The sequence below is a fragment of the Tinamus guttatus genome, unplaced genomic scaffold (assembly GCF_059628265.1).
Source record: "Tinamus guttatus ecotype Peru unplaced genomic scaffold, ASM5962826v1 Tinamus_guttatus_pri_ptg000475l, whole genome shotgun sequence".
NCBI classification, from domain to species: Eukaryota; Metazoa; Chordata; class Aves; order Tinamiformes; family Tinamidae; genus Tinamus; species Tinamus guttatus.
The window spans coordinates 305475-333063 of record NW_028289009.1 but is presented as its reverse complement, the minus strand read 5'-3'; the positions used below and the strand labels follow the sequence as shown (position 1 = coordinate 333063).

General features: G+C 40.8%; 1 protein-coding gene across 1 annotated transcript in view; it reads right to left on the bottom strand.

Annotated features, from left to right (window-relative positions):
* LOC148592949 (EF-hand calcium-binding domain-containing protein 6-like) overlaps positions 1–27589 on the bottom strand; it is a 98237-nt gene that overhangs the window by 6230 nt on the left and 64418 nt on the right. Inside the window, exons 20-24 of the mRNA XM_088533041.1 lie at positions 27243–27470; positions 18496–18651; positions 15398–15593; positions 12050–12238; positions 3129–3341 (exon numbers count right to left, since the gene is read on the bottom strand). Of these exons, the coding sequence (XP_088389167.1) occupies positions 3129–3341; positions 12050–12238; positions 15398–15593; positions 18496–18651; positions 27243–27470 (982 nt within the window). The remainder of the gene's footprint in view (positions 1–3128; positions 3342–12049; positions 12239–15397; positions 15594–18495; positions 18652–27242; positions 27471–27589) is intronic.

Below are 27589 nucleotides of genomic sequence, written 5' to 3'. Positions count from 1 at the left end.
GAAAAAGGGATTTCTGCAAGACATTTTTAATTGAATTGGGCCCTTAGTAAGCTGTTTACATGACTAAACCTTGTGCTTAGATGTAGTAACTGAGCTGCAGTCTAGAAGAGTAATGTTTTAACATGATGTGTAAATCAAATACATGGTACACTGATATCCTGCCTAAGTACCATGCTATCGGGTGCACCTCACTTCTACAACCATCTCAACGGGCCATTCAGGTTCCTCAGTTACTGTATTTGCATCACCAATTTATTTCACCCTGAGGGCAAAAATGAATCAGCACAAAAGAAAATAGCAGGAAATCTTTACAGCCTTCAGAATCACACATACATAGTGACAATGTACTGCCAGGAACTCTACCTCTACAGTACAGACTGCCCATAGATGACCTAGGAGGGTTTTTATAGCCTTACTGCTGTTGCTTGAAGCACCTTCCAGGGCCAGGTGGTAGAGTGCGGTGCAGGTCCCGTGCCCTCACAGTCACCTAGGGAATTCCAAGGATGGGGGTGCTGATCTTCCCCGGAATAGCACTTTATTCCCTAAGTAGCCACATTGAATTAAATGGGACTACTCATGATACAGGCTACTAATCAAAACCAGGATTATTGCAGTCTGCCCTTAAATGAGCTGCTCTGATTTTGTGAACATTTCCAGAGTCATCAGCATGCCTTTTTAGGGCCTTCATTATTGATTTTTAATATAAATCTAATTGGGAACTTCAGATTGCTTTTGATTTGGTCTTTTTCGGCAGAGACTTAAGCCCTAAAGGAAACTAGTCACCTCTTTGATGCATATGCCAAGTTGCAGTCAAACTTCAAAGGGCAAAGGATACATTCTGAATTTCCTTTTAACTTTTCCCCCATTGGCCTGGCTGCTGCAACATTATGAATTATAAACAATTCCATTTTGCGCTCGTGATTATACTTCACACTTCACACGAGGATCTCAAAGTGCTCTGCAGACTTCAATTAAATGGAACAATACTCCGATGAGCTGGGTTAGCTGCACTGAGCGACTCTTCCAACACCCAAGGAAATGTAGCCAGTTGGGGGACTGCAAATAGCAGTAGTTGTAGTAGTAGTTCAAGCAGGGAGGAAGAAAGTGCCAGGAATGGAAAGGAGTATTTTGATGGGCAGGATATTAATAAACACCTTGCGGTCTGTTTACCATCCTCAGCTTCTGAAAAAGGTCCCAGGATCGTGAGCCTAATGTCAGGGATAAATTCTTCATCCACAACTCCACGCGGCCTCCCACTGAGTCTTGTTAATAACTGAGCATCACTCAGGAAAGCATTAGAGGAGGCATCTCCCATGAAGCCACCCAGACTCTGACTATCAGTAACACTTTTGTAACAACTCTGAGCAGTGACAACAGCCCCAACAGGGGGGTGACAACAACATGGTTTGGGATTAGCAGTGGCAAAGCCCGTACCCAGACTGGACGGCTCTCCTGGGGCATCCTCATGTAGCTCTACATAGGTATGTCTTTGAGAGGCCTGCCAAGGCCTCTCTGGAGATAGGGGGCTTGAGTCTCACTCACGCAGAGGCGCCTCAGGCTGGCATCTAGTTGCTATCATGGAAGATGGTTTCTATTGTGATTTTTTTTTCTTCACTTGTCTGAGGTCCTCCTAAGCATAATCATACTTCACTTCTTTGGGGCATAAAGTAGACATAATCTAGTCCAGAGGACTTTCAAAGAAATAAAAGAAAGCCTAAGAGATTTGTCCTAACTCAGTGTGAAGTCTGTGCATTCGCCTAGGCCAGAGCTCAGCTGTGAGCTCGGCCTGGACACTCCAACTCAGCCTTTTGCAGGGGGCAGGAAAGAGTATCACCAAATTTTCACCTAAGTTTTCATTTGGTATTGATGCACTAGACTCAGATATGGCACTTGTACCTGGTGTCTCACCAAAAGCAGGGTGGCTAGGACTAGAGTACAGAGGCCATTTGTTCTTTCATGCTATTTTCAAGGGGGAAATAGAAAACATTTTGATTTTTTTCAATGTTTTAATCTGTAACTTCTCTCCTGCATAGCACTGTCTGATAATATGGCAGATTGTGCAATCACTTTACTGTAACAACAAGTAGGCCCTGCTCTTGCCTGCGATGTAGAGTCCAAGTTGCTCGGTGGGAAGTAGAGAGCCAAGTAATAAATCTGCAATGAGTACAGTACTGCATTAGTTTTCTGTGCTGCAGACATACATGTGAGGCTGGGGGCTCTGTGTCTTTCAGTTGGCTGCCAAGTGGCACTGCTGCTGCCAAGTGACACTGATACTGCTCCGAAGATGCAGGTTAGAGCGCTGCTCAGTGAAAACCCAAATCTCCTAGTCAAGGTCCCTTCTGGTTAATTATTCTCTGGACTAGGAAAAATCACACTGAGACAGCGTTAACAAAGATTTTAAAAAATGGTTTCTTTTGTCCTAAGCTTAGCAGAAACAGACTGCTGTGGACGACCGGGCCCTCGGGCTCCCCTGAGATTAGAGCTGGGCATATCAGATAGCTTGTACTACCAGATGTATGTCATGACTTAAGTCACTCACGCTAAACTCCAGAGTACAGAAGCTCTGCTGAGGCTGATCCAGGGGAATCTGGATGCAGACACATCACTGAGAGGTGGCCAGGAAATGTCAGACACTTGCCCCTTTCTTTTTCCAAGAGAAGAGGCCAAAAGAGTTGCTAAGAAAAAGGGATTTGCATTAGATCCGCATGGAAATGCTTTTAATTCCATGCTGAGCATGCTTTCTTCCCCGTCAACTGAAAGCAAATGGGCTTACAACTGAAAAAACAGCGAAACTTTTAAAAATAGCAGCTACCCAGCTATGGGGCTAGTAGAAGAGAACTACTGCGCTTTAAATTCACGCTTAGCTATTAGCAATAGCACTTCCGTGACTTTGTTTCGGAAAGCCTATGATTATTATAGTTCCCAACTACATTCAGAGACAACAAAAAAGACCATCTCCTGCAAATGTAGCAACAAATGTTCCTGCAGTGATAGTCTTAAAACATCTTCATTTCACCCAAACTGTTAAACTGCTTGCCTACGTTCACCACTATGCAAACGCATTCCTGTAGCCACACCGGATTTACCGGTATTACACCTAACAACACAAAATAAAATAGTTTTCTTACTTGTTCTTCAGTCAGCAGGAGCAAATGCCGGTTGCAAACATCCCAGAACTCCTCTTTAGACACTGTGTTGTCTTCGGAAGAGTCAATATCCTTGAACGCTTTTGCGATGGTGTTAAAACGAGCGGCCGCCGCTTCGCGTATCCGGGAGAGGATGCCTCTCTCTGACAGCTCCCGCGAAGATTTAGGTAGGAAGACTTTTTGCCCTTCCTCGGTCTAGACAGAACATACACACGGAATCACTAATGGATCCACCGAATAAATTACCAGTGCCGGGGTGGCAGGCAGCCAGTCAGCGAGGGAAAAGGCCATGGAGGAGGCGGCCGCAGAGATCCCGCAGGCAGTAAAACCTCCTTCCAGGAATTCTGGCTTAGACCACAAAAGAGAAAAGGAGCCATATAAAAGTAGCTAAAGGGAGAAAAAAAAAAAAAAGGAGAACTCTATAATCAGGATCCAACTGGTGACAGGCCAACAAAAGCACAGACTTCCAAGAGTGACCTAAACCTCTACAAAGGTCTAAAAAACGGGGTGATCTTACAAAGGGGGCTATTTTCTCAATGCAGAAAAAACAGAATTGAGTGCTAGCTGGCCCAAATATCCCAAATGTGTTCTTCTCATCTGCCCAATCTTTAGCACACAGTGGAAATCTCACGGCTTTGAAGGGGTCATCAGTCCTTAAATGAAGGAGAAGGCGGTTATTTCCCCTTCATGGCTAAATTCCAGATGTATTTTCTTTCATATATTTTTTACCTGGTCATCCATAATAGCTGAAAGCTGCAAATGTACATAGGTACCAGGTGAAAGTGGCTGGGTAAGTGAGCTAATGTCAGAGCAAGATACACTTTCTAAGTGTCCAGCTCTCATATCTAACAGCAGTGAACAGCTTTCAAAATCTACCAATAAACCCCATTCACAGAATCATAAAATCATAGAATCATTATAGTTGCAAAAGACCTTCAAGATCATCGAGTCCAACCGTAAACCCTTCAACACCCTGCCTGCTAAATCATGTCCCTAAATAAGTGCTTCATCTGCATTCCTGACTAAACTTCCTATCACACATCCTGCAGGGTGAAAATCCACACTGGGAGTAAAACCAGTTGAAATTCACCTTGCAAAAAGAAGTAAAACTACAAAATATGGTTGCCTGGAATAAACAATTTGCAGAGTAAAATAGTACTTAGTTTTTGTATGGACATATTGAGAACACCCAAATCCCACTGTGCTTGCAGAAAGCTACATTTCATAAAAGTAAAGTCAGTGAAGTCTATTCAACATTCACTTTCTACCTCTAGAAGCAGCAGTAATTTTCATTTTTTAAAGTGGAACCAAGTTTTACTTATAAAATTAGTCTCAATGGTACAATGTGGAATAATAAGAAAAACAAAACATATCAGAATTATGAAACTACTTGTTTTCAGAAGTGGAAGCCAACCTTCCATGCAGTGCACTGTCTAAATTAAGTACATTGAATATCTTGAAAGCAGAGTTTTTATAAACAGCAGTGGCAGACAGTTTTACTATAGCTGTGGTAACAGGACCTGCTCAAAAGAAAAAAAATGTCTTTGCTTCAAAGGTATTTCTTTACAGAATGTTAAATGTAGCTATTATATTTTATACCTCTAAATTTAAGCATATAGGCTTTGCCACCTCCATGCTCCATGCAATATGAAATACCAAAAGAGAAACAGATGGCTTTTGGTCCTGTGCTCCTGTTTCCTTGTCATTTCTCACATGATTATTGTATTGGAATGGAGAAGAAAATACATTTCTTACAGAACAACACGAAACCTGTCTCCTAATCAGAAGACTCCGCTATCTTCAGATGCAAATAACACTTTTCAATATTAACCATGCTTTACATAAAACATATCAGCGGGGTAGGTATTACAGCTGTATTATTAAGAGGAGAAATATGAGAGGTGGAATTATGTAAGCAGACGTGGAATTGAGTCCATGCTGTTGTCAGGAAATGAAGATTGCCAGGCACGGTGCAGCATGGGGCACACTTTCCATGTTTCTGACAGTCTGAGGAACTAAAAAGCCCTACATCTCTGTTTTTAATTATTCTAATAAAGCCAGAGGCTTAGGGAAATTATTACTGCCTGCAATCCTTTAAAGAAACATGCTTCGAAAATGCAAGCTTCCCCAATTTATTTCATTTCAGGAGCTTTTTGTTTATTTCATAAGACCTCCTCCACTTTGATCTTAAAATTGTTAGAAAGTCGATATGAAAAAAATGATCACTTTTCTGCTTTCAAGTACAGACTGAAAACTGGAAAATCTTTGCTGTTCAGTTACTGCATTGCATGTCTGCTGTGCATTCAGTGTGTATTTATAGTTGTATCATCTAAAACACGAATAATTACCTAGAGCTGAATTAATGGAGCTAGAACCTAAGATTTCCGGCTGTGGCCCGGGGATCCAGATATTTAAGTGTCATTTCTGATGCTAACACGACACACAGTGTGAGTGCTTTTCTTAGCTTTGCTGTCTTGGTTGAACCTCCTGAGTAAAAGGAATGACACGAATTAACCTGCCTCGGAGCTGTGCAGTTTATGTCCTAGAAGTGCTTCCAAATCATTCATAGAAGAGCTTTGCTTGGAAATAAATAAATAAATAAATGGGAGTTATTTCTCTTTTACCTGATTTGCTGATATTCACTGCAATTTTCTTCACTCATGCCATCAAACTCTTTTATTTGTGTTATTTCAGAACACAGAGACCAGGCCTCAGTAGACTGCTCCTGCAGCCCACACTATCTCCCACCACCAGCCACTGCTGCTGCCTGGGCCGGGCGCTGTGGTGACCACAACACTTGGGTGTCCTGCTCAGCCCCAGGACCCTGGGGAGCATCGGAGCAATTAGGAGGCCTCTCCCACCTCACGGCTCTTCCCTGCCTTGCCACTGCTCCTGACAGAATTGGAGAGTGCCTCGGGAGCGCCACGCAAATCCACAGAATTGGACAGCGCCTTGGGAGGACCATGCAAATCCACCTTCACCTCTGCTTTCACCATGATTGGGGGCATTTTGTGTGGCTCTTCTCATGAGCCGCACGATGGAGATCGCTTGCTGCTCAAGGCAGGGCTGTTTTTTTGTTCTTTAGAAAGCACAGCCTTGTGTCCTTCGCTATAAATGGCACAACGATGTTGATTAGTAATAAAAGAAGGCTCCACCACCCACACCTGCTCAGTGAAACTCCATTCCTGCAGCTCCTTCCTGATGGTGGAAGCGTTTTCTTTTAATTTTAACTATAAAGTGCATCAATGCGTCACGATAAATCACACTTTCTCTGGTTCTGTTCATTGCCCTACCACAAAAGCGACCTCCCTCCCTGTCTGGTGACGACCAGGAAGCGAAGTTCTTGGGAAGCTGCTTACATGAGAAGCCCCCGTATCGTTGCACTGAAAAAGGATGCATCTTCCTCTCTGTGCATGAGGACGACCTTTGCCAGAAGTAATCATCTGGTTGACAGTTGATACAGGTTCAGAGGCTTGTGTGCTTAGCCCATGGGCCTGTCCCTAATGATTTCTGTCTTCCAGTTATTTTCCATAAAAGCTTCTTCCCTAACGACGTGTGGAAGGAGCAGAGTTGGTTGCCCAAGCGCAGACGGGAGCAGGGATGCATCTTGCTCTGCTGTTCGCATACCCAGCAATCCAGCAGCTGGCCAGCTCTGACTTTCAGATTCTGAATTAAAAGTTGCAGTGTTATGGAGAAGCTCATGTTTCATCACTGCGTCACAAGAAGAGCTGTATCCTCATCAAGCAATGATCAGTCTGGCTCCATTAACCTGTGTGCTGACTTACGCCTGCCAAGGATTCGATAGATGTGTGCAACAAGAGCTCGCGATATTAAACAGTTACAAACAAAAGATGAAGACTCCACTGAGGGTCATTCTATAATGTACCATTTTCCTTTGGACCAGCTGTTTGCAACAAGCAGATTCAAGCGCCGAGGTCAGATTATCCACCAACGGGGAAAGGTAGACCTACGAAGTGCTTCTCTTCAAATAAAAGGTAAGCATAAAAAAAGGCCTTCAAACAACCAAACCCCCTCCCCCACCCCCCCAAAAAAAACCACACAGAAGAAGTAGGCAAGCAACACTGGGCAAAATCTGCCTGCAACCTGGCTAGTGCCATACGGTGAGAACACAGCTAAATATTCCCAGGAAGAAGGAGGAAGCTCGGCTGAACTTAGCTCCTCTGCGTGCAACATCCAGCCAGACACCAGAGCCACCAAAGGGGGACGGAGTGACCTTCTCAAAGCAGACCTGGACCTACCACGGTGCCACAGGGATTATTCCCTACCCCGCACCGCAGTGTCCAGCAGCGCTTGACAACAGCAGTAATGCAACATATCTTATGGTCTGGTCTCAAAACCATAATCCTTACTTTCTTCTTTCCTTCCTCTCCTGTTAAATATAGAGCAACCCAGAAAGGCTCTTCCATCACAAGGAACAACTTGAAATTTTGCTTTCTGCCCTTAAATAAGGGCAGGTTTTTTTTTTTTTTTTTGGTGGAACTTAAATTCCAAAAGATGCATTTCAAGAGGATCAAAGTAGTTTGTGAAGGATTTTGTTTTAAGAATGAAATTTTCTGCCCAGTTCTGGCTGTGGAATAGGAAACTATTGTTTCCTCTGGCTTTCACTATTTTCCTCACCACTCAGAAGAGAGGAGGAAAGGAAGGCACAGCTTCAGCAGAAAGGATCCCCAAACAGTTCTCCCGGCACGAGGAGAGACAGCACACTGTAATGATGGGGAAAAACGATGTGTGGGGAAGAGCAGGGGCAAGGAAGGGAAATTAACGTCACTATGGAGAAGGAGTAATGCGAAGTGAGAGCGATGGCTTCACCACGTAGGCTCTGCCTGGCACAAAGGGAGAGAGCCACTCAACGCTTCTCACTAGCAAACAGCAGAACACGGTCCTGGAGCTCAGTCCTGGCACTGGGAGGTGCAGTTTTCGCCGTGGCAGGCTTCAACAAGAGGAATGTGCTTGCTGCACCGGGGGGATCCTTGCAGGGCATCTGCTGCAAAGAGCGGCAGCTTCCTCTCCGTGGCAAGAATGGTATCAAGCACCAGCAAACACGCCTGCAGCTTTGCATGCGGATGGAGCAGGCAGCACTGGCTGAAAACAAGATGCACTCAGCTGGTCATGAAGCTACTCCGCTGTATGAGACAGACTGCAGGAAAACTCAGAAAGCTAAATGCAAACAAAAATGGGAAATCGGGGGTGGAAACAGGGAGTTCAAGACATGGCTAAATGAAATACCCAATTTTATATTGAATTATTCTGCCATCTTTTCTGCCAAAAAATATCCTGGAAATCAAGGTAATCTCCAAATTTCATCATTTTGGATGAAATCACATTTTTTTTCTAAGCAACAAAAAAATCATTTATTGAGTGTGTTCCTGCTCATTCCAATAATTCTTTGTTAGCAGAAAAACACTTATCAGCTCAGTTCCTGTCCTTGAATGGGCACGAGCCACGGCCTGTTCATTCTTTCTGCCATCTCCTCAGCTTGATCCGCTCTCTTTCTCCTCACTGCTGGAACCTTGACAATTTAAGGTCTACTAAGCTTGCAAGAAATCACTCAGCAGCTGCAGCTCCAAGGTGAAAATATTTGGCCCTGATCACAGGCCCTCCTTTCCTCACATACTCGCCACATTTTTGCTGCTAATTCCATGTACAAATGTTGCTTTCTAGACCTGACCAGCACTCCCTGAACTACAACTTTTAACATTCATTCTTTATTTTTTCCCTTACCCAAGTGAAACATCTCACACTGGGAAAAGATATTTGAGCATATTTTCTCTGAGGGAAGGAGGTGTCTCATTCCCAACTGGGGCTTCCATTAGGCCAGACTGTATTAGCCACCTAATTTGATGTATAAGAGCTCCACTTAGGCCTTATTAATCATCAGACTGGCAGCCAAGAAAGGTTCCTGATGCAGATTCCCAGCTTCAGGGTCTGGATTTTTTACAAGAACCCTCAGAGGGTACTTGTAACCCTGGCGGTTAACAGCATCCCACCTCAGACAAGGTCCTCACTGTTTCCTTTCTCAGCTCTTCTGCAGTTGGTTAACAGTAACGCAATCACAGTTCTTTCTTACCTAAATACTAAGCTACAATCGTATTGCTTAAAATACTTTACATTTCTTTAGTTCTATTTTTGTATATATAGCCCTACAGAGCTGTGATTCAGTGGGAACCCTGCTCATATAAATCACATCAGACCTACCAATGCTGCAGTGTGTTTGCTGGAGAATTCATCAGAATGTAAAGCTCATTAGCATATGTCAGAGCCATCAAAAGATCTGCACGACACATGAAGCATTTAGAAATAATTTCCGCAATATTTTTTCATCTCTCCTTATTCAGCTGTTTTCTAAGCCTAAAATACAATTTAAACCAGTATGGCTTTTGGGTTTGTGAATGTTTGCCTTTGTGGTTGTGGGTTTTATTTATGAGGTGCCATTTGAGACAAAAGTCATCCCAGGCTCTTACTTTACTAGTTCAGTAAATTTTCCATACTTTAATGATCAAGCTGCATACTTTACTTGTTACTTTTTAATATACTTCAGTGATCAAATTGTATAGTGTAATGATAAGTTTTCCTAATGTGCCTGAATGAGTTGCATACCTCATTAATTTAGTTACACACTTTACAGGCCAAAATTGTAGCATGTTTGGATGAAGTGAATAATTTCACAACCAGCCTTCTCTCAGAACCTGCACAGGAGCCCAGGGATATGTGCGAACCCAGGGTGGGATGAAATTGCAAAGGCGAGGCGTGAACTCAAATGGAAAACTTGAGATTTGAGAGCTTCTGGAAGCTAAAGCAGCACTATGAGCCTGGTTCATGATTATTTTGTTTTTTAAAAAATGTTCCCATGTAGCTTAATTTGGGATTTAAATGATGGGTTTATCCCCTCTACCCATGACACAGCACAGAGAAGTGTTCAGGAAGCATGTGTTGCCATAAAAGAAGTACTACAGACTTCACTTCCTTCATGGACCCAGGACCCCTCGAAGGGTGCAAAGGTGCCTTATTTTCTTTCTTATAAGTTGAGGTGGAAAGTACTCAGGGTCTGGAAGGACTGTTAAAAGAGATTTTTGAGTTAAAATGTGCACTCTTTCAGAGGCTGAACCTGGGAGTGCACAGCTTGTTCAAGTTGTTATGAAGGATTAGCACCTACTTGCAAAACGAAGAGACATTACAGCAAAATCTTTCTCACCAAAAATAGTTACCTGTTCTGAAGTTAGCATGTAAGCCTGCCAATGGTCAATATTACAGCACACCAGTACATTCCTAAAATAATTATTTGGATATTTCATATTCCATACAATTGGTCTTTGTGCTAACATGACTTAGTTGAAATTTACTGGAATTGTATCAGCCTAAAAGCAGGATAAAGGGGAAATGTGGCATTTTCTAACCTATACAAAGCATTCCAGTGTTTTACACTTGTGAATCATGTAATCTATTATATCTTTTAAGACTGCATTTTAATTTTAATAAGCTGAAAATATAAATATTTAAAAATCCTCAACTATTCTTTAAGTAACTATAATTAAATGCACTCCTGCCACTAAGGACAAAGTAACAGTTGCGCTACTATAAATATTAATGCTAAATTTACAAAGAATAAAAGATATTCAAGCAACCTTATAAAATTTTGAACAAAACTTCACTTATAATAAACACTCTGGTAAATCTACACCCATTGGTAACTGACACACATGTATAAAGTCCATAGCACATTCCTAAAGCTATAACACATTACAAACATTTCAAAGCGCTTTATGGGTCCTCCTTCATGTGAAAACTGTGGTCCCTCTCTTTCCTCTTGTGAATCACCCTGCAGTTATTTAAAGCTGCGCAGACTTTTTGACTTGGGTTATTAACAGACTGAGATGAAGTCCTCACTGGTTTCTCAGTTCCTACTTTATGACACAGGATTTAATTACCATATAGTTCTATACGGATTTGTTTTGCACAACATTCTGCTATTGCCATGGCAATAAAGTACTAGGCTTTTTATATGGTTTTCCATTGGGTGATGGTTATTATTTTTCTCGTTTTATTTCTGCTTCAAGCATATATTTTGAAAGGGAAGCCAAGTTACTTCTTGGAAGATAAGATGTAGGCTACTACTAAGTTTTTTTAGAACCGCTGTGTAAACTGCTAGGATGTGGCTTTCACATGCTCAGCCAAACTCAGAAATGAACCGCAAGGTAAAGTCATTTCTATTCCTTTACACTCAGACCTACTTACACCCACTTGCCGCTGGGTAAGGCAGCCTAAGATGGGAGAAACGAGAGGAAAGGGAAGGACTGTGAAATTAAAATAGGAGAGAGTCTGCTTTTACTTGCACCTTTCGAAATGCTCCCATTATTTATGAGTGTGCTGAGGATTTCTGCGCTTGTAAAAGGACGCGAGCAGGAGCTGAAGTATCCGTTCCTGCAATCTGTACCAAGATAATATTCTGTCTATGACTGCAAGCCACATTTTCTCTATCATTTGGTGTCCCGTACTCATATCTTCATGTAACACTCCTTGCTGCTACATGTGCACTGATATAACCTGGTGGGCTTCCCACTCCATGCACCCCTGCTCATGCAGCACCTTACAGTTTGGAGAACAAAATTCACTGGGTGTATTTGGGTGTCCTACATCATCCAGGTGGGGCAATTTGGCTGCATCTGTAGTCATGTCTTCAGCTTGCCACATGTACAGACCTATATCTATATCAGTGCAAGGGTTAACCTCGGAGAACAGTTTATAAGGAGGTTAGGACTTCATGGAGTTCAAGAGAGATCAACAGAAAGATACATCAATTTACATGCTTAGTTACACAGTCACTTTTAACACATTAGATCTTATCTTTAAAAGAAATATCTTATAGCTTGGTAGCTCCTTCCTACCTCTGAGGGGAGGTTGATGTTTTTCAGGAAAATCTTCCAGTTAACTGTCAAATCCTCACGCAGTTTAAAGTTCTTGAGAAGGTGCCTAAATTGTTTGTCTGATAATTTAAAGCAGAAATGGTCAAGTATCTGACGAAATTCCACTGTTTTAATTACTCCAGTGTCTTCTTTATCAAACAGAGAAAATGCCTGAGAAGCAAAAATTCACATTACTGGAGAAAAGCTGAGCATTCTAAACACATTTCTTTTTTAGTATTCATTTAGTATTCATTTATTTACATGGAAAAGCTTGATATCCGTATACTTTTTGCATGCAAGTATTTTATACATGAAGAAAAAGAAAACATTTACTAGAGCCCTGCTTGGTTAAAAAGTTACCATTGTTTTAAAAACAAGATGTACTTTCTTACATAAAGCAAAAAAAGCCTGTATTTTTTTGCTCAGTGTATATCTAAACATGCAAATAAACAATAACCTGCAGTAAGAGCAGAAGGGCTCATAACAAATATCCAAAGATTGCAGAATAGGCAGAGAGGAAAGAAACACAAATATTCGAGGGTTGCCCTGAATATTTTTTATTTAAAATATTTTTAATTAAACTCACTAGAACATATTTATTTGCCTTTTCTTACCAAAGCAGAACAACTCTCCCTGTGTGAGCATGTTTATCTTTCTGTCTACTCCATAAAGGGCCCGATAGCCCCTCGTTCCCATTAGATTAGCTTCAGCTCATCCTGCAGGCTCGCTTGCTCTGGTATTGCTCTCTCTTGCACGGGCCACCCTGCCTATCCAAAAGGTTCTCAGAGGGAGCAGATTAGGTTTATAACAGTTGCAGCTTTCAGATACAGTAGTTAGGGAGTAGCTCAGCAGTTCATGCAAGAGTGATTGAGCTGAGTGAAAGAAGCACTGAGGTCTAGGAAAGCTGTGGTTCATAACCCCCCTCAATCCATCTTGTTGCTACCAATTTACTGCGTCCCTTTGCTTTATTCTGCCACCTATTTATAGTATTGCGTATATAAATCATTCACTCCATAAATGTAAATGAATATTGCGACATTCAAAACTTCAGGTTAAAGTCCTATTAGTCTTCTAGCAAAGTAGCATATGGGTATAATACAACATTTTTTATGTTTTAGCATTATAACCGTTATAAATAATGGATTTAAAGATGTATTATTTTTATGTACATGAACCAGGCTGAGTGGCAAAATAAATACTAGAATATCCTAAAGATATTGGAAAGGAATCCTTGGAGTATTAAAGAGGATCCTATTAGGAGTTTCTTAATAAGACACTTGGATTTTCAGTTATATATTGAAGAACTTATGGAAAAAAAACACTGAGTGTATAGTATACACTGTACTGAAGTATGGTGAAAATGAGTGGAAAATGATTACACTGAGAGAGAGGACCTGTTTGAACTCTTTAGCTATTTTTAACAAGCTTTCAAATTTTCAGATTTGTAGAAATGTTGTGGATGGAATGTGATGTTTTTTTTGAAGGTAGGAACTGTATTTTCAGTCCTGTCTCTTTCTAACAAAACATTTTGTTAAAACTTTATGCTCCTTATCACATATGTCACAAAAATTACTATTCAAAAAAGGCTGTTTTTTTTCAACTTTGGGTTTTTTTTTTTTTGGAAAAGCAAAAGAGAACTTTATATAGATGTCATATAAGGAATTAAGAAAAGTTCTGTTTTTCTCCAACATGGTAGACAAACTGTGGCCCTCCATGGAGAAACTAGGTTAGTCTACAAAGTTATTTTACCCACCTACTGGCATTTTAAAAGACCATATGGATGCTTTGTTCATGTCAGAGGTCATGTTCATGTCAGAGGTCATCTTCAAATCATACACTCAGCAGACAAAACTTCCCCATTCCCAAGGCACCCAGGGATGAGAAGACAGATATTGTCCTCCAGGAAGCCTCATGTCCCCCATTAAAATTTAACAAACACTAACCTATGCTATTGAATTTATCTATTTCTTATTTTAATAATGCAGAGCACAGTAAGGATTTTTTTGCTTTACTCCGAAAAATGTAAAGTGCCTATATGAATATTTCAGTATCCTGTTTCATAATAAGACTATCTGGCCCAAAATGGTGAGGTGATCCCAATAAGCTTATAAGCATTACAGGAGTCCCCAGACAGTGTGAAAATAGGATTCTTTAAAGAAACAGCATCTCCCGTGGTAATATTTTTTTTTTCTCACCATTGAAACCATTCGCAACATCTTTGCTGGAAGCCTGGGTTATTTTTACCTGCATGACCAAGTCCATAGATTGAGATTTCAGAAATGCAGTAACTGGTGAAAATAAGAACCCAAGTCCTAGTTACCAGCACATGGCAGGTGGGAGGACCACCTTGCTGGGCATGGGAGGCAGCGAGCCCAGTTTCGCAGGCAGATGTCTGCCTCTGCAGCCATGGGCCTGAACTGGGCCTCCCACTGCAGGTGCAGCTGAAGTGGCTCTGCAGTTCTTTGAGATAGGAAGGTTTTCTTCAAGGTCTTTTTGATCATTCTTTGCTATGCATGAAAATATTCTTACTGTGGCATCGAGAACTATTTACTCCCAGAGGCTGCTGTGTTTCTGCAGACTCAGACATAACAGTCTACAACTACTTAATATGCAGCATTTTTCATTCAGGGTTTTCAAAACTCTAGGGAAAAGCGGTTATTTTTATTGTCCTCATTTTACAAATGGGAAAACCAGGGAACATGCTGCCTGACAGCTAAAGCACTTTACCTCTCTGAGTCAGAATGAGAGGTGGACAAGAGAAAATGTAGATAGTTGCAGCTGCCCAGCTGACAGGTGCCAACTTCTGCAGCCGCTGTAATGTGCTTACATCTCGATGGCATGTCTGCATCCTCCGCAGCTACATGATCCTTTCATCTTGCACTTATAAGCCATAATGCCTCACGGTAGTTGCACATCATAGCTATGTGTAATAAATCTTGGCTGAAGAAATTCAGAAGAGCTTTTTGGAAGGGATGTATTATTTACATGCCTAGTACACAATTTATAGACAACTGGAGGAGAAAAAGGAATTGTGAAGGAAAGGGAGGTTCTGATAATTTGTTATTTCTTTTTGCTTTCCAATACTTTTTGTAGTCACAACACCTCTAGGCTTGATTGTATACCCTTTTTCTTTTTTCTTTTTCTTTTTTTTTAATGGAATTACCAGAACGCAATCAACTAAAGCATCTGCAGTAGTCAGAAGATGCCATTTCTACACAGAATGGTAGCATGCGGTTAGCAGCAGCAAAGTTTCTAAGCCTTTAGGCTGGTCCTCAGCCAGGCAGGAAGAAAAAAAGATTCAATAAAACGTGATGACCACATGAAACTTACCTTGTACAACAAATCATAAGATGATGCAACTATTTCTTTTATCTTAATTAGGGTCTTTTCTAAGCTGAGTGCTGCAAAGCTTGCAGGTGGTGCAGTCTGCTTTTGTCTCTGTTGGTATTTAGAGGCTCTGCCATCCTCAATTGCTCTCAGGAAATCAAAATAAGAGAGCTTGCTGTCATGAATGCTGATTCCTAAGCTAAAAGAAAAGCACAGAAAGAGATATCAATGATTTTAAATAATTATCTCACTGTTGTCTGATTAATTATGATGATGCATTATTTGTACTTCAGCAGCACTTCAGGATATGCCTGGGCTGTCAGTGTGTGAGTAAGTCCTATTAGTGCCAGCCAAAACCCTTTCTCAAGTCTCAGACATCACTCCTATCGGTTAATGCAACCACACTCTCAGACAGATTTAGGCCAACTTCCAGATGCCCAAGAGTGCTTTAGCCTGGGTCAAAGTATCTAATGTTTTAGTCCATCAGCATTCACTTGATGTCTTGTAAGCACGACACAGGGTTTGGAGCCCGACTTGCTGGTGAGCATGATCGGCATGGGCAGAGAACATAAAGGCTATCAATCCTGTCCTAGGATCTTCTCTTCCTGTCACAGCGTGAATACTATCTAACAGACTCTGCTGAGGAGCAGATCTTCATTATTCTGGCACTTGCCTTCACTTGGTACTTGGCGAAGGAGCTTTGCAGAGCTGGTTAAGTCTGCCAGCATGTCATGATTATCACAATTGCTAGAGGAAGAAGCAGTCCCACAAGGAGTTGGGTCAAGCGTCACTCCACACAAGCTACTATACCCCCTACAGCTCGGTGCTGCACTGCATGGCTCTACCGGCTTTCGTCTCAACTCACTTGCTTTCTTTGCCCATGGTCAGGAAACCAAACTGGTTTCCATTCAAAGTTCTTCCTTATGCTTGTGATGGAAGGACATGGCTTCCTTCTGAAGGAAAGTATTTCATTCTGCTTGGTTTGGCAGGCAACTAGAAAATTATTTTACAGGCTCTTGGCCCTGATGTCAGAGTAAGTAGTTCAAAGGTTTTAACCTAAAGTGTGGGTAATAAAATGCCAAGTGATGGGCTCAGTCCAAAGTCTCTCCAGACTGCTCCCACAGCTTCTGAATTTCTGCTGTCAGCTGAAGCATCTGCTGGATCATGGGCACTGGGGAGCTTCATGTTCTGTCACATCAGAAATTCAGAGGGTTATGTTTCTGACTAGAGATAGCTCCAGGTAACAACCATGAATATATTTTTGCATCAAACATCAGCATGGGGAAAGACGAGATTTTGCATATGATTTGGGGATTTTTTTTGTAGAGGACTTTGTGACAAAACTAAATTAATTTTTATTCAAGAATGCTTTACCACAAAAAGACTGGAATTAAGGCAAGCTTTACATATGCAGAACAAATGCAAAACAAAAGTTATTTAGCATCAAAGATTAAAGTGGGATGAACAGCATTAACCATAACATGAAAAACTGCTTTCTCCCAATGTCCTCTGGCACGTTACCATTCAATGACACGGCACCTGGTACATTTGAGACAAATAAAAGGAAGGCGTCAGACCTGTTTAATGAGCCCGTAGAACTCATTACCACCCAGCAGTACAATAGCAGGGGCATGTTCTGCACTTGCTTACCCCGTCAGTATCCAGCGTAGTCAGTTTATGGAATTTCCTACCGTTGAAAGACAATCAAAGAGTCTCCAGGCTAGATTACACTTAGTTTTTTTGATATACAGTTGCCAATTGCAGAGGGGTTTTTAATAGACTTCATTAATTTTATAGGCAGTTATCAGAACTGCAGATTCTCTGCATATATGTAATGGGTAGAAAATTCCTATGCTGCAGGGGAAAGGCTGGATTTTTCATGCTTGCATTAAGCTTTGTAATGAGAGTTACGGTCAAGGCAAGTTCTAGAGAGTCAAGTCTTGACAGCAAAGTTGGTCCCACTACCTAATAAATTTCTTGTGTAAGACTGAATTACTGTAATGTACTTTTATCATCTCTTTCACTGCGGACCAATGATTCAGCTACCAATCACTGGAATATCCAGTTACAAAAATGTCTAATTAATGGCAAGAGCCAGTAAAACAAAGAGGACGCTTTATAAAAGGCTGGAAAAGAAATTAACTATAGACCCAATATCTGCTAGTAAGAAAAAAATATTCAAGAGCCCTGATTTTGCATCTTGCAGCTGCACAGCACTCCCACATACTACCCCATGTCAAGCTGGCTGTAATACTGGAGACAGTGTGTGGAAAAGGAAATAATCAACACCATTTCAGCAGAGAAATAAATTGCCAAGTGGGCATTAAAATTTTAGTAATAAAACTAAATGCATATGCTAATCTACTCTGTATTATTTAGAAAAGACTGTTTTGGATCAAGAAAGGAATAATCTGCACAAAATTACAATGAATAGAGGTGTTTATCATCAAGAGGTCTTTGAGAAAGAAACAAGCAGCAGATTCTTATTAGAGTTTCAATTCATAAAAAAAGTTGATCATCCAATTAAAGGTGAACTGTGAAAAGACTTTGTTAATTTTATTCAAACAAAAAAGAGTCCAGTCTGGCAAGCTCTAGACCATAAAGCACAGTGTTGCCAAGAATATGATCCTTGGGGGGTTGGGAGTACCCCAACTACCCAGTGTTGAATCAGGTCCTTTGTGTTCTTCAGCCTCCACATAAAAAAAAAAAAAATTCTTGCTCGTATTAACACACAACAACAAACACACAGCTTTTCATGGCAGCAGCATTTGAAAATTATTGCTGTTTTATAGCCTGTTATAATTCTGTTTCTGTTTGAAACAGGATCTCATTCACACATTTGTTCTATTAAATTGAAATAAATAAAGAAAACAAACTAGCAAACAAATACGCATATCCAGAGCATGCTGGTTTTATGTAAGAAGCCATTTCACTCTCATTACCTGCAAAGCCAGTAGCCTAGAAAGATTTTTCACTCATAGCTAGGCATATGGGTACCGCCATTACTTTTAGCAAAGCTTCCTAGATGCTTAACACGAGTACAGGCTTACAGTCTTTGCTGGACATGACTAAAGAGACATTTAGCAGATAATTGTGCAAACCCATTTAGAAGATCATTGAACTGATTATAGTCAAGGAAATAGTCAAATTCTTGCAGTATCTTTTGCAGGCCACATACTGTTACGTAGCCATCTCTGTTTTTATCCATTTTTTGAAAAAACTTCCTGAAATCTTGGAAGTAATTCCTAAATTTATTCCTGAAAGACAGGCGGTTTTCTTTGTTAGTTCCTTCGTTAAATAAGATAAAAAGGACAAAAATAATTATACAAAATGGGGGTGGAAGGGCAAGGAAAGATCTTGAGCTTATTTGTGTGTGGAAAGCTCATATGATTTATCCAAAGCTTGATAATAAAATTGTAATGCCAAGTTATTTAAAATAAAATTTCATGTTTTCTCACCCCTTCCCATCCATCACACTATTTGATATTTAATTTGCACCCAGAATTGCATAGGTAAAACCTCCAATTCCAACTGAAAACAAGTTATGATTTACTGATTACTCTGTCCATTCAGAATTGCAGATACAAAATAAAATTCTCTATCTTTTAAAGTCTATCCTGATTTGAGGCTCCTGAAACTTTGATATAGCAGAAAGAACTATTTAACAAAGACAGTCAGACCTGAGCGAAACCAAAGTGTTGCAGGGCCTGATCCATGCTCAAGGGAAGACAGGCAGTGCTCCTGATTTATGTGGGCTTTGTGGCACTACCTGAAAACTTCCCTGAGATATTTACCATTTCCTGTATACCAGGAAACTCAGGCCTCAAAACACAGGTACTTCTTCCCACTTATTTTGTCCCTTACAGCTCAATGACACCATAAACTGCTTGATGAAACTTGGGAAAGCCAAGCAATATCCCTCCCATCCTCTTCATTCTCGTGTCACTACAAGCCTCTCTGTACATTGTGGCTCAAAAGGACCAGGCAGGCGCCAACGTCCCTTGTTATTGCTCGTCCTCAGTTCACTGCCAAAGTCACTTAAGATTAATGCAAGATCAAAATAGCTGTGAATTATGTCTTGATGGAGATTATCAGACATAAATAAATTATCTACATATATTTATCACTTAGAAGATGACACTTGTATGGAAGAAATAACAAGTTTTGATTTGGGTTAACAACTACAGCTACACTCCATTTGCTTTGGGACAGCTCTTTTTGACAATGCTAGGCTACAGAGTGTGGAGTGTAAGTACTTCAGGGAATCAGCATTTGTGCTGTAAAAGGCTTATTACAGAGATAATGCAGTTCAAGATCATAACCCACATAATCAAGCATGATTCATTGCCTCATTCCTTGCTAAGTCTGTGTGTGGATCTAAGAGCTTAGGACAGTTCACTCCTTCCTGCTAAGCCACTGTCAAGAGGGCAGCATCCAATTCTTATGTTTGCTCCTTTGTACGAATACTCTATAGCCAGTTCTTTTAAAGTAAAGCATGTCAGTAAAGGACATGCTGAACTTTATACACTTTGTAGCAATGCTCAGTGAGTCCTCTCAGAGCTCTACAACATCTCATGGATCTCCTCAGAAGCATCTGCTCTCAGCTCTAGCTATGGGTGCTATCTTTCCACTGACAGCATTGCAGAATCCTTGATTTTTCACTACTTTTCAAGAGGCTGTAAGCATTCTCAGTATTTTCCTTACAGAGATATTCCTCACCAATCGCTGCTTCTAAGAATCTGTCCTTCTGGAGTTTGTACTTCATTTTCCCCACAACTCTCAGAGCCCAGGAAAATACCTACTTTGCAAGATTTGAATTATAGTATGACTTTTGTAGGTTGTTAGCCATTTATTAGATGATCAAATATGATTATATGATTATATGATAACATTTTATCTTCCATTGTCATTTGGATGGGATTGGGAATACTGGGACTGTCTGCTCAATGAAGTTTCAGCTGGCAACAAACCACTTTTCAAAGATGTGTTCTCAGGTTTGGGACTCTTCTGAGCTCCACAACCTACTTCAACTGTTGTTTAACAGTTTCAGCTCACCATTGAACTGAGGATTTCTGGATGGGACGAGACATGTTGTAATTGTCCCTTACCAATCACTTCAAGTCCTAGTTGCTGAATAGTGGACCATAGCTAGACAAAATTTCTGGGATGCCATGGCCAAAAAAATACAAAGTTAGTGCATGTTGTGATATGTTCTGATGTTAAATACTATCAAAATGCAATTTCAGAATAATGCCTAAATTGAGTATCTATTCAGATATATCTATTTGGATATATCCTCACATGCTCTGTTCTTTCATATTTTTGAACATGCTTATGAGTTCCCTGCATTTTGTGAAACACGTCAGGTTGTAATTCACTGACAACAACTGTTTTTGCTACCTCTAAAGTGTCTGCCAGTAAACATAGGAAACTCTCATTTGAATTGGTGATATGGGCTTGGTATGTAATGCCCTATCTAACCAAAAGGTGGCAATCTTCAGGATTTTCTGCATTGTGACTTCTGTATAAAACCCAGAAATCTCAGGTCACTTTCTTCAGAAATCGAATACTTTTAAAAATCAAATTTCCATGTGTTTTGTCATTTTCTGTGCTGTTTTCAAGAATAGACTGATTAGGTGCTTTAGAAAGAATGTCTTTAATCTTCAATGAGTAAATATTCAATGAGTAAGTATTTCTCTAGCTTAAACTTTATTGTCAAACTACTAGTTAATCTTCCTTTCACCATGTCTGCAAAACGTTTTGTGCCAGCTCTGACCATAACAGATCGATAAACAAATACACAACCTTTCTTGTAACCATTTAGCAGCTCCAGAGCTCTCTCTGTTTGAGCCCAGAATCACAGTGTTCACATGGGCCTTAGAATCACAGCCCACAGATCTCTGTGGTGTATTTTTTCAATAAAATTGCCTGCAAGCCTTCTTTTGACAACTTTGCCTGGCCTTCAGTGTCATATATGGTCTGAAGTTGTCTTTAGGAATGCCTTTGATTTGGGAACTCTTCCCAGAATGTCAGTCCTGACCATGTATTTCATGCAGCGACTCAAAAGCTGCTTGTGCAGATTGCCAGGCTGGATAGGAGCTCTCCTGTAGTATTCACCAACAGGCCTCTGGACACCTTATCTTTGTGGACAGCATATTTGTAATAGTCCTTTTGTGTCTTGCTTTCAGTTAATCTTTTCTGTTATTTCTCTGTCCTTCCGTTTGTGTTTCTGTCTAATCCTACTTCTCAGGGCCTCTTGGGTGTTTCTACTATCTAAAATAGATACTGGGCACCTCTTGTATCTATTCTAGCAGCCACGGTTGCTTCAAGTGAATGGCCTTTCTTACGCTTCTCAATAACAAATTCTTAGTCAAAAGAAAGTCTGTAAAAGGATAATTTCCTCTGTGCACTAAAAGTGTATGGTATTGAACTCCTCTCATGCAAGGACTTCTGCTTGCATCCAGTACAGGAATAGAAACTTGTACAAAAGCTTATATACATTTGCATGAAGATATGCAATCTTTTTCCTGGAAATATCCTCTCTAGGAAACTGTCTATCCTGAAACATATACTTAGCCTCAATGGTTGTAAAGACCATCTCAGTGACTTGTCTTTTTTTGTTACTGTTGCTAAGTGGCTCTTCCTTTTTCAAGCTTCTCCCCATTATTCCTACACAATCTGGCTCCTTTATAAATTTTCCAAGTCACAGCCAGAGGAACGTTTGCAGCAGCATAGGCTGTTGGGAGAATACAATTTTGTAAGATGCATCTAGTTTACCTCTGACAAAGACTTCTAGGGACTGATCTCCTGCGTTTCTAGTTGCTTCATCAGATTCGCTACTTTAATCAAGCCCAGGGACAGGCATATATTTAGATCCAATATTATCCTGTTGTGCCCATAAACTTAAACATAAGTTACTGTTTTTATCTTTTCAGTTTAAGTTCATATAATCCTTCACTAGGAATTTGATTCTTAGTACACACCCTCGGTTTTAATAGTCTTTCTTTGTATGCAGAGATGTCCGATTCAAAATTTTTATAGTGTTTTTTACGTAACATTGGCTGGGCACTTTCAAATTTAAAAGTGTTTATCCTTAGACTGCAGCTCCTTTTTGCATCTTTTACAGAGAATACCTTTGTGGTATTTCAATGTACTTTTGGTTTGCACACCATCATATAGATTTGGGGTGTGTCTTAGGTGTACCATTTTGCTGCTTCTTTTCCAGTTGCAAGACCTTGCAAAATAATAATAATAGCTTATGTTATAGCTGCTGCAGTACTTCCAAACTCCTGGACATAATTTAAATCTGTGAATTTTCCTATATCTCATTTTTGCAACTTCTTGCAGGTAGCTCTGAAGAGTCTCTTCAAAGCTGTTTTCCACTTCCAATAGCCAGCACATTCTGTATCTCTTCTGATACCTTCATATTGCCCCTTACGTGCGGCCAAGCTTGCCGAAAGACATTTCCCCAACTGTAGATCTTGGCTTCCTGGTGTAGTTTCTGTGGCTTTGATCTATGATTCCAAACCCTATCAGATCCCTTAGAATACATCTCCCCAAATGCCATATTACTTGACCAAATCCTTATTTTAAGATCAACTAAAAATTCTTCAGAGGATTCCTCTTTGCATTCTTATATAAAATGTGTGTCTTTCAATAATTTAACTTTCCTCAGGAGTGCAATGTTCCTTCAACCTGCTTTCTATAGCTGCATGGTTTGCCCTTACACTCTGGCTTGGCTTCATACCATGAAAAACACTGATAACTCCTATGCGTTCAATATTTCAGAAAATAGCTGTGAGCTTCCTTCTGATGAATCTATACTACACTGTACAGCAGTTTCAAAGCATTGTGTGAATCTTTTCAAGGAGCCTGCAACACTGCCAATGTGTTTTAGAGTTTCTAAAAGCCTCTAAAAAGCTATCACCTTTTCTCTCACTTTCAAATCTCTCTTTTTTTTTTTTAATAGTTAATTCCTTCCCCTGTTCCCATGCGGTATTTGCATCGCACTCAAAGCAAGAGAGTCACACTGGCAAGCAGGGTGCAGCAGCCCAGAAGTCAAAAACAACTGACTTCCCTTAGGACATTTTGTAAATTCACTTTGTAAATTCAATCATCTCGTCCAGCCCCAGAAGACTATACCATATAGCCCTGCTTCCTCCACATTGTAAGGGTGTGCTTTAAAGGATATGATTATACCATTTCTGCGGAAAAATTCTGAAATTCTTTACCGTTATACGTTCCTTCAGTGCTCTTCTGTTAAATGCTAGCTCTTCATCGCTATTATATTCTTGCCAATGAGGGGATAAGGTAAAATCAACACAGTTTGAGAAACATATTTTTAGAAAATTGAAGCAGGCAACATTTTTGGATTGAATAAAGGTTTTCAAACAGTAATTATTCCACTTGCAGCAGTAAATATGTGCACGGAGTATATGAGGTTTTAAACCATAGTTCAAGATACATTGCCAAAAAAGTATTTTCTTGCAAATGCTTTGTATTTCTCTTGAAGAGCTGGAGAGCCACTGTTCACTGTCTGTTTCTAATTTGGGTTATTTGTTCCTGTGAGTTTCAACAGAAAGAAAGAAATGGGAAAGAAAAAAAAAAAAGGGCTCAGCACTATGTTTTGAATTTTAAGATGTCCAGAGCCTTTGTCTGCTTTACAGTGTGTAATCACAGAGCACCCAAACTCCTCCAAAGGTTCGTAGTCCCTGCGGAAAGCCAGGAGGAAGGACCTGGATACAGCCACTGTGTGGATGGTAAAGGGAGAGCTTGAGTACGACCACACAAGGGGCTGCGGGTTCTGCTCCTGGTTGTCCTAAAGTGGATCCCAGAAATTCAGCCTTCGCAGACTGCCTCCTCCAGGGCAGAATGTGACAGGGGAAAGTAACCGCTTTCCCAGCTCAGTGAGAACAACGTGGGCGCTGAGAGGCATGTGCATGATCAGGGTCACGTTTTGTAGCCACTACATCCTCTCTCCTGTCCAAGAAGAGATCTCCTTGCACTGACTTTTTCTGGCAGAACGGCACAGTGCCTATTTCTGCTTCCTGTGTCTCATGTCTTTTCTCCTTCTGGAGGGAAAGGCAGACAGTCCACTGGCCTTCAGAGTCACCACGCACATGGATTTCATTCTTCACACAATGACTCTGGCTGAAGGCTCATTTACAGCTTTCAAAGGCCCTGTGTGAAATTTGAGGAGTTCAGAGGCCTGGATTCTCCCCTTGCACTTCTGGCTTTCCAGAAGAGAAAAAAATACTCAGGTCCTGCTACTCCAGGACCATTCCACTGCCCAGGAATTGGATTATAAAGAGCGGGAAACAAGTAGGGAATTTCCAGTGGAACTGAAAGGTGAGAATATTTGATAAAAAGACCACAGAGTTTTGCACAAGCCACAAAGCTGGGAGGCTTTGCACAAGCAATAAAGCTGGGAGGCTTATTCCCCGAAGAAAGCACTGACTCCAAATTTGAAAAGACTAAGAACAAAATGGGATATTTTTAAATATGCAAAGAAAGAGGAAAAGCCAGAATAGTAACAATAACATCTTTTGCAAAAAGGATATGAAAATGTTGCCTGCAGGCATACACTAAACCTTTTCATAGCCCAGGATGAGACAGCCCTGGTTTAGGGGGCAGAATTTCCCATTTCCATCTCTTAGAAGGCTGTTTCACCTTCACCAGAAATAACCTGACAGTGCATAATACCAGATACTAAATGAGATGGTCTCTGATCCAGTCTGCCAATTCCTGTTTTCCTCCCAATGATGATTAAGTGATCACTGTGCACTGTACTATGTATTTGTATATGCATGGGTATATAGTTGTTATCATGGTATGGTTTCAAAACTAAACACCTCTAAATTATTATTATTATTAACCTCATGTGTCTTCCTCATTGATTGAATTACTCCCCACTGCCTTGGGATGAGTATCTGCATCTTTGGGCCATGCTGCATAATTTCTGCTTGCAGCACAGCTTTTCCCCTACTCGCAGTATTCTTTATTAGTTACAGCATTGCAGGTAGGGCCAGATTGCACTTGGGCTTCCACTAATGGTACGAAACAATGACAAATGCAGTGGAAGAGCTCAGCATGAGACAGCTAGGGCCCAAGCTTCACCTAGGCCAGACACAAATACTGTAATAACCAACACCTGCAGCACATTGTCTGCTTAACCATCTCTGTTGGATATTATACAGTTTTTTCACAGGTGGAACATTTGTTGATACCTGCATGTGTCATGAGGGCAGACTATAGCACAGGAAGCTGCACTGCATGTACGAGAGTGTGATGCTGGACAGAAAGGAGAGTTTTGGCCTGGATTCCTTCATATTATTTGAGACACCAAAAATAGCATTAAAAAAAAGGATAAAAAGCCCAAGGTCTTTGCTTAGAGGCTTCTCTTTTTTTGTTTTATTTTTTTTTTGTCTAATGATTTCTGAGGGTTACTCTTTACCTGCAAGAGATAGTTTCTCCTCTTTGTTCATAGGTGTAACACCTGGATCAACAATGTCATAGGGAATTCAAATTATTATTATTATTATTATTAATAATTTATTAGCTCCTACAACATCTAGATACTTTCTAAGCACAAAAAAAGTGACTCTGTGCTCTTGGCGGGTATATATTTGTGCACTGCCTTGCTCCTGAGGGTTTATACTCATTAAACCTGCTACCCACCCCCCCACAAAAAAACCCAAAAAATTCAATTCTGAAAAGGAGAGAAAATATGAGTAGAAAACATGATAAGCACCCAAGCGGTATCTGGCCACAACCTGGGATATAAAGGTTTAGTAGCAGTGCAATGGGGCAGCGGATTCTCCTGCTGCCTCATTCTGTTGGCGGGTTTGGGAATCCTACGACCAGCAGCTGACATCGCTAGGGCAAGCACGGACCGTTACACTTCACTCCGAGTAGGATATCGTGTTGTCATTTGTTTGTCAAATGCTCTTCTGGGGAGCAATGACCTATTAACTCTGCGAGTGTTGATTTTGTTTGAGGCAGACTCCTCTCGCTTGGGGACCAGAGTTTTATTTCTCTTGGGGTCCATCCTTGTTGTGGTTGCTTTTTTTGCTGCTTCTGCTGAGGCATTTACTAACATTTTAAGTAGCTGTTACAGGGCTGCAAAACCAACCGTGATTGCCAGTTTGCTCTCATCCATGGGGCAGGATAGGATATGGGACCAAAGTGTCCCATATGTCCAGTCACTGCAGCTGCAATGAGAGCCCCTGCTGATCATCATCGGGTAGGTCTAAGCCTACGGTGCCAGGAGCAGCCTGAGAAGGAGAGAACTGCAGGGTGACCAAACCACACTCACTCAGTCTGAGCTGATGGCAGTGGAACCACAGGCTGTGTCTATAGCAATAAACATCTCTGCTGGTGAACCTTCCCTGTTGCTGCAAGAGAGTAGCTGCCTGCACACTCTGTGTTAGGTAGAAGAAAGTCTTTGAAGCCTTCTTGTCCCTCAGCTGTGCTGGGAGTGATCAGGGATAACATTAATTGACCAAAGTGCAGAGGCCAAAGTGCAACAAGGTTTGTACTGGCAGTTTAACAGCATAGATGATCATGTTACAGCAGCTGGGAATGTTTGTGATACACTGACTTACCAATAAAGTTGCTTCTATAAAATGAGTAATATACAGCTGTGGAGAATATTTTCACAATGCTTGCTGAGCTAGGATTATCTCCAGCAAAATGTGGGGAATAACACTATGTATAAAATTTGTCCACCTTCTAAGATTCTTCTTCAGAGACTTTTTTTGTAAAATAACATTTGTATAGTGCATACTGTCATCTTAACAAACTAAACACAAACACAGAAAGTTATATGCTAAGCTCATAAATAACTTACTTGATCTGCTTTTTCACTTCATTTACATGCAGAGCTTTAGTTTGCTGTTTCTGTTGCTCTTCCAGCTTTGAATGCTTTTTTTGCTGATTATTATAATGTGCTTTTAAGTGTACATGGTTGTCTTCTGTGATATGTTTGCCGAGCCCTGTGTCAGCGGGTGCAAACTCTATCCCCAGCTTCTGCAAAAATTCTTGGTGAGTAAGATATCCTTTTGCATCTGTATCATACCTTGAAAAAGAAATGCTCCTTTTAAATATTCATGTACTCCTCAGAGAGAGGCATTACGGATGTCCTTAAGTGACTTAGCAGCTTAAATCTCATGGCTTGCCTTCCTTATAGAGGTGCCA